Source organism: Syngnathus scovelli, chromosome 14 (genome assembly GCF_024217435.2).
Source record: "Syngnathus scovelli strain Florida chromosome 14, RoL_Ssco_1.2, whole genome shotgun sequence".
NCBI lineage: Eukaryota > Metazoa > Chordata > Actinopteri > Syngnathiformes > Syngnathidae > Syngnathus > Syngnathus scovelli.
In genome coordinates, this window is record NC_090860.1 from 9,313,142 (window position 1) to 9,321,115 (window position 7,974).

Consider the following 7,974-nt stretch of genomic DNA (forward strand, 5'->3'; position numbering starts at 1 on the left):
GGAGGAGGAGGAGGAGGAGGAGGAGAAGGAGGAGGTGGTCAAGGAAGGGGAGGGGATAGAAGTGGTCAGTCGGTGAATAAGGTACTGAGAGCCAATTAGAGCCGTGAGAGTCTTCAGGTTGCAGGACTGCAGCTTCAGCGTTTTGACTGATTTCCGAACGATTTATTAATCGTCATATTATCGCCAATGACTATGATTGGTCAAAAGGAATCACTGTGCGGATTTATTCTATAACCACGGCACCTCCGTTTTTACGACCTATATTCAATTTGTGCACCGCATTCTGAGTAACGACGGCGAATTTTACTTGGATGAGTTAGAAGTTTTCCCGTTCCGCGTCACACCACTTTTTTGGTTTGTGTTTGTTTTGGATTGATTTATTCTGCTTTTGACGTGGATCCATCATGAACATGAAAGTTTGCTTGGTGGTCGAGGCTGCGGTGGCTCTTTATCTTCTGTTTGCACCTGCACAGGTAAAGCGACTCCTGTTTCGTTACACTTGCAAAGTTGATTGCGAACCATAATGGGTTCATTCATTCTGTCGGTGATATTTGTAAAGAGAAAAAAAAAGAAAAGGTTTTTAATCCACTGAGTAATGCAACCTTAATTGCACGGTGCTCAGTCACTTGAAGCAGAAGGGAAAAAAAAAGTGACCCACTTTTGAATTTTGCAAGGCTTAACAAATACTAACTAATTAAAATAGTCTTTTATAAGATTTAGAGACGTACGTATTTTATAAGCCACTCTTACTTGGACATTACTTTTTTTTCTATGATATAATGATATGATAATCAGATATTAATAATATATTTAAATTTGGTTTCACTTTACATGAGTTTATATTAATGACACATCATTTTCGTTGCTGTATTTATCAAATTGTTTTTATTAACATCATTACTATTTTTGCTGGACTGGCTGGAAGATATCAGGAATATATTATCTTTTTGTTGTATGGTTTTTCCACAATGGCTTAGGGTGTGTTCAAAGTTTGCACTACTATAGTTGGTCCTTTGCACCATGAAGTGTTCAAGCTGAAAGTTAAAACTGACATGAAAGTTTTGGTTGAGTTACACCTGCAGCTGCACCTTTGTCCAGGGAAAATCAATTGAAATTTGATTTCCTCCTCACTTTTCTTCATGTCTTTCAAAACATGAAATGACAGTTGCGCTTGAGTCATACTTTTCTTGTCGGCACTTGTCTTTGGTAGAAAAGAAGTGATGGTGGTGGGAAGTGGGAGTGTGAGGTCGTCATAATGTATCCCGAACTGAAAGGGAGTAGTCTTTCAAGAAGTTCCATCAAGAGACTTAGAGTGCATTGAACAACAGGGTCAAAATCACCTCTCGAGAAACAGTGCAGCTGTTGCGGGCCTGAGAGAGGGAGTGGGAGTGGAATCAGCACATCGCCTCTAATCCTGATAATCAGCTCACAGCCTGCTTATAGTCAAAACACAAGTGACAAAATCCAGCGGCCTCAGAATGTAGCAGATTAAATGGCCCGCCTACTATGATGATTGACAGCAAATTTAAAGTGGTTCAACATCTCACTCGGATCACACTGAGAGACTGCTTGTTATTTCTTCACTCAAAGCTCTTTTTAATCAGTCATGCTGGTCACTTATGAACCTGACTGCCACAATATCCTCTAGCTGTTTTTGTTGAGAGAGAGAATGTCTGTTCTACAGTGTCAAGATATAAAAGACAAGCATTGAAAGTGGTCGGATGGTCTGATAGCGTCAATAGAGGATATTTGCCATCATTGCTGCAATGATATATAAATATTTTATACTCATTATTACCATGCAGATATTGGGTTATCAAGAGTGGCAGAAAGTGGTGAATTTCTGACAGGTGGCAATTTTCACCACATCCAGCAGATAGTGCTGTTTTTGCTTCTTCGTAATAAGTGATTTATATTTAATACAGAACTGCCAAATTAATCGCAAGACTTGACCGATATTTCCAATGGCCTGTGAGCCCTGTGAACATTGCCTAGCAACAAGAGGCCGAGCAAAAATTATCCAGTCGTTTGATCGTTTTATAATGGCTCTTGAATGATTTCTATTGTTTATAAAAAAATTAAAAAGCACTTTAGACAGGAAGAAGGTCCTACATTACATTCAATATTTAACCATATTAATCATATAAATATGACCAAAATCCAAACTGATTTATTTATTTAATTGTAATCCACACTTGAGTTTGAATCTAAATAACAAGCTCCCAAAAAAAACAGGCGCTTCCTTTCCACGAAATAATACTTGAATTACACACGCGTGTCTGTTTGTGTTTTCCCTCCGTCTTGTTCATGTCAAGTGTGTGACATCACAGTTGCACAAGTTGTAGTACAGTCCTTTGGCAGAGCCAGCTTTCTTAAACATCTGCATAAACAACACATCTCTACGACTGTCTTGTTTTCCTGCCTGTGATTTTTGCACAGTGACCTACAAGCTGCAAGGAGTGGCAATGTTGTGGTATTTCTCTGCAGTTGTAATGTCTCGACCCTGGGGACAGTCGCAATCAGGAAATATGGATTTCTACTTCCTCCGGCGGAGAAGATGGAGCGGTGGCGCTCGGGGCAGCCGTCTACTCAGCAGGCTTTAATCTCCCATCTGGATGTAATTTAGTGTGGTTTACACAGGGAGAGCAGCGTTTACTGTAATGGAGACCACAATTACCACTGCTCAGCCTTATCTGGAGACCTGTCGTGTGTGTTTGTGTGCATGTGTGTTTCAATCGGACAGTGCGGTACGCTTTGGTCTATGTTCAACATCTGTACATGAATTAATGGACTTAGGCTGAGGAAATTGTGTTTATAAAAAACATTTATGTGGATTTTACCGCTTTCTGTCGCTTATCCACTGATTGCTTTCAAAATAATTGAAGGAAAATGATTGTTGTTAAAGCAGTGATGCAGATTGTTTTATTTCAAGATAGGATGTTATAACACTGATTATTTTTAGTGTTACCATTCGTGGCTTGACTTCTTTTTACCAGATGACTAGCGCATTTAGCATTAGCTGCCCCACATTGTAACCACAAAGCATGGACCGACCCCCCCCCCGAGAGATCCATCTGGTCACTGTCAGACCTGTAATGGTCCTGCTGTCACCGTGGGTGCCCCCACCTCGTGTCTACACAACAGAAATCACTGTCCTTTTCCAGTTTGTAGTGAATGGATACAGTCGACGGCCTGCAACCCCTACGAGAGCCTTTCGAGTTAATGTTATGGTCATGGTGTCGATCATCTGGCATCTGCTTCTCGAAGAGTGAGGAGGGGCTCGGTTTCTCACTCATCTAACGGCCCCTCTGTTTGTATTCACTTGTTCTGCTTTAGTGCTTCTGCTCCTGTGTGGTCTGATGAGTAAAGACTCAAAAGGGTTTGGTTTTTAAAGCAGTTTGGTGTGGCTATCTTGCTGGTCACCATCTAGAAAATGGAGAAGCTATTATAGGTTAACTATGTGGGAGAGGAGCGGGATGGCCAGAAAGAGTCCAGGGTTGCATCGACGTTATTGCGATGGACAGAACATAGTTGGAGTGATGCAAGTTTCTCATATGATACCAAGAAATTATCCATCCATCCATCCATTTTCTGAACCGCTTAGTCCCCACGGGGGTCGCGGGCGTGCTGGAGCCTATCCCAGCCGTCATCGGGCAGTAGGCGGGGGACACCCTGAACTGGTTGCCAGCCAATCGCAGGGCACACAGAGACAGACAACCAATCGCACTCACACTCACACCTAGGGACAATTTGGAGTCTTCAATCGGCCTACCAAGCATGTTTTTGGAATGTGGGAGGAAACCGGAGTGCCCGGAGAAAACCCACGCGGGCCCGGGGAGAACATGCAAACTCCACACAGGGAGGGCCGGAGGTGGAATCGAACCCGCACCCTCCTAACTGTGAGGCGGACGCGCTACCCAGTGCGCCACCGAGCCGCCCTACCAAGAAATTATGTAACTCCTTAACTAAAAGCCTTCTTTGTCTATTTGTGCTGTAAATTGATGGGTATGCCTGCTCTTGTTATTTGTGATTGACATTTTCTGCAAACCCTTCCATCTGCTTCAGTGGAGCTGACAAACACCAAGTCTGAGAACCACATGTGGGGAGATTGAGTCAGATGGAGTGTTCGGAGGGATCGCAGTTTGTGATTGCTTCACTTTGACAATGTATGTCATTTGTCTGACAAATTTAGTCTCAATAATATGTTATCCAGCCGACTCTCCCTTTTTAGTGATTTCATTACATACTGTACAAATAACAGAGTGGTAAACACAGGTTGTGAAATTATGGCTGGATAGAGATCTTATTTTAATTTAAAAATGGGCAAGGTCAAATTTGTTTTAAAGGTCAGATCATCAAAAATGTTGGACCAATAATGGAAGGTTGCTGTGAGGCAGATCATAGTGGAGTGACGCAAGAAACCAAGAAAGTCAACAAGTGTTTAAAAATGTTTTTTTTTTTTACTCATGAACTTTTTCCACTTAGTCAAATAAATACAGTAAATGCTGTAAGGAGAAACCCAAACGTCCACGTGATGCTCCTCATGCAACTTTCTTAATCTGCCAGATTTTTGTGGGCCGCTCCTCTGCTCTTAGCCACGGGAGGTGCCAACGATTCTTCCTCGTCATGTCAACCCTTAACCCATAACCAAGGTCAGAAAATCCTCACCGCATTCGAAACAACCGCTGCGGACTAGAGCCAAAACGTTCTTGTGATGTGGCGGAGTCTCAACCAAATCTCCTGAAAAGGAGCGAGCACATCATATGCTAATTAACCCTGGAAAAGGATTTTAGACATCAGCTTGACACCGCAGAGTGGATCTGACGTTTAACAATAATTGAAGCTGTAGTGTGACTGTCAAGATCTTAGTCAGCCTCACTGATGACTTTGCATTTTAGCTGCATGAGCAAGAAGAGAGCAGCTCTGTCAACACAGGCAGGCCTGAGACTAAGTGGTTGCCTGGATCCTCTTGTAGATTCGAACATAACGTCTGTCACAGATGAGTTGTCGATAAATGGACCTTCCTGGAACTCATCAAGATGATGGCTGTAGTTTAACAAGCGGTGCTGTTAAATCCTGTTCTGTAAAGAACAGTGTTATGGCAGCAGGACATTCTTATTTTAATCGCATTGTCTACGGAAAATGCGCTGCACTGACAGATGCTATCCTAATTTTGCTTCATAACAGGAAGAGGAAGCATTTTGGACAGATGGTGTCAAAAGCAGCAGCATCACGGAAATTCATTGTCTGTCTGGTCACTGTTGTATAACTTGCTCTGTAGTAATTGTGTTTATGTGCCCTGATAGTAAAGTTCAGCAGAAAAAAAGATAGTGAAAGCAGGTTAGCCAGTCCAGAGAGTCCCATTTTACCCAGAGGGGATTTCTTTTCCCCAAATGGCGTCAGCCAGGGGATCTGTGTTTTCACAAGCAAATGAAAAATGAAATTTGTTTATCGTGTGATGCTGGGAACATAAATGGCTTGGACCATGAATGAGAAGAAAAAAAATTCCCTGTTTAATCCACTCAGGAACTTGATCATATTATATGTATCTGTGTATATATATACATATATATATTTGTATATTTATTTTTTTATTAGGCAAAGAGGAGAAAGTTGCCTAATTGTTTCATATACATCCAAACAGTCTTTTAAATTATAATTTATTCTCCCCACAGAGTCTACCTGCATTGAGCGTAAACAGCACAACAAATGGTGAGTATTTTTTACTTGTTTTAAATGTACACTCAGTGAAATATTTTTACACCTTAGACGATTTAATAGTCAATAAACAGTAGAGTTAAGTGATAATCAATGTGTAAGGATTCATGACTCGATTCATGTGATACTGACTTAAGATTTTGAAGTTCATGCCTCCGTCATCCCCGGATGTATCTCCAGCCTTCCCCCCATGTCTGCTTTTATAAACAGCTGTTGTAGTGTCAGGCTCGGTTCTGTAACCTCGGAGGTCAAAACAGTCCCAGAGGTGCCTGCGGGGCAGCTCGGCTCCAGCAGGGCTCCCTTCATGGCCATATTTCTCATGTTTATTTTCGCTCCCTTCTCTGTTTGGTCAACTATAGTCGACCCTGTTCCTCTCCCTGTGACTCTGCAACTGGGACACTTTTACACACGTTTACCTCATGGGACTGTTTACTGTACATTATGTAAATATTTGAATACTTGACTTTTCTTAATTTGTAATTAAGCTAAACTGCAAAAGATAAATCGTATGTTCTGCTAAGTCTATTGCCGTCAAGCTAGTAAAGTTTAAATACGGTATAATCTGAAATGATGACTGTAATATGTTCCACCAGGGTCTAAGTAGAATTGTCTTAATGTTAGCGTTGTTTGTAATTGTGCAAACAGCACCCACGGTGTTGTTGTTCCAAGACGTGTGGGCTAGGAGCCTGTGCCGAACCATTGAGAAGCTGGTGGAGGTGGTGCAGGAGTACCCATCAGAGGTGGAGCACATCTACAGTCCCGCTTGTGTGCCTCTGGTGAGGTGTGCAGGCTGCTGCGGGGATGAGAAGCTCGAGTGCCATCCCACCCTCACCACTAATGTTACAATGCAGGTAGGACCGGAGCTCAACAAAAAATGTTGGCTGTCTTCTTTTCTCCTTATTCCCATTATTTTCTCCAGCTGCTGAAAATAAGGCCGGCAGAGCTTGGCGAGGAATATGTTGAGATGACCTTTGTGGAGCATCAGACATGTGAATGTAGGTAAGAAAAAAAGGCAGCATCATATCTATATATATATTTTTGAAATATACTCTCACGGGCCAGATCATTACCAGCCAATCACAGAGTGCATATAGACTAATAACTATTCACAGTTACAAACAATTTTGAATCTTCATTTTGTATCCATCTGTTGAAGTAGCGTGGCTAGTGTGTGTGTTAAAACATATACTTTGATGTTTTGCCTTCATACTAATTTTGAATTTTGTTCCTCAGAGTCAGAAAACCTGTTGGGAAGGTCGAAAGGTAAAATAATAAATCATGTTTAAAATAAACATTGTTTTTTCCTTTAGGGGGTTAAAATGCATTTAAATACGTTTTTCATTGCTGCAGGAAAAGGCAAAGAGGAAAAGGACGGAGGAGAAAGGAGAAGCAAAAAACAAAAGACTGTGACAGGTGAAGGCCCAAAACAATAGAAACGATTCTGATGGCTGATCTCCATAAAAGACTCGCCTCATGTCTTGTCGTTCAGGTGCCAAATCCCTCGAAGGTAACTGCAGCAGCCAGCCAAAGCCCTGCTGCAGTGTTGCTCGCTTTCCAGCCCACTGACGGCATCAAGCGTCTCTTTTCGCTCTTCTTTCAATGCTGAGTGTGCAGCAGGAGACTCCAAACAGTTGGGGCTGTTGTGAAGGCATACCCATTTGGTGATGAGCACAGTGTTTGTGATGACAAAGTTCAACAGAAAATGTGCTTTCATTACTGGAAAGCATGCTGTTACACGGTTGACACAAAGGACACACACCTGGGAGCCAAGTGCAATGTAGGAACAGACTGATTACACTTGTTATCACTGTATCAGGTATGATAAATGTTACATTTCTTTGGTATTTAAAAATTGTTACTTGTGTTTAATATCTATATTTATTGACTGACATACCAGAATAAAAATGGACCAAAAATACTGTTTTGTCCAAACCTGCTTTGACTCATAACTGCATTATAAGTCAAATGTTTCCCTCTAGTGTCCGTAAGAACAATTTCAGTGCTGATGAGCGAGATGGACAGAAGACACATCTGCGCACTAATGGTTAATCTTCTGCCTTGTGGCTTTTTGGGGAACTATGAATAATAATAATAATAATAGTAATTATTATTATTGTTATTATTATTAGTAGTAGTAGTAGTATTAATGATTATTATAATATTAATAATAATTATAATTATTAATTATTATTGTAAAAAAAAAAGTAACCGCTATTTTCCAACATTATTATTATTAATTATTATTGTAAAAAAAAA

The 7,974-nt window shown here is 41.1% G+C and overlaps 1 protein-coding gene across 1 annotated transcript; it reads left to right on the top strand.

The window, feature by feature from the left end:
* Positions 1-46: 46 nt before the first annotated feature.
* Positions 47-7,636, top strand: pgfb (placental growth factor b). The gene is made up of 7 exons (XM_049741006.2): positions 47-473; positions 5,676-5,712; positions 6,364-6,569; positions 6,638-6,717; positions 6,952-6,981; positions 7,069-7,131; positions 7,208-7,636. The coding sequence occupies exons 1-7, from the start codon at positions 405-407 to the stop codon at positions 7,227-7,229; spliced, it is 507 nt and encodes a 168-aa protein (XP_049596963.1). The 5' UTR covers positions 47-404; the 3' UTR covers positions 7,230-7,636.
* Positions 7,637-7,974: the final 338 nt, after the last annotated feature.

Coding starts and splice junctions, on each gene's coding strand:
- pgfb (XM_049741006.2), top strand. CDS start 405: ATGAACATGAAAGTTTGCTTGGTGGTCGAGGCTGCGGTGGCTCTTTAT. Junction 5,713..6,363: donor CGTAAACAGCACAACAAATG/GTGAGTATTTTT, acceptor TTGTGCAAACAG/CACCCACGGTGTTGTTGTTC. Junction 6,982..7,068: donor CCTGTTGGGAAGGTCGAAAG/GTAAAATAATAA, acceptor TCATTGCTGCAG/GAAAAGGCAAAGAGGAAAAG.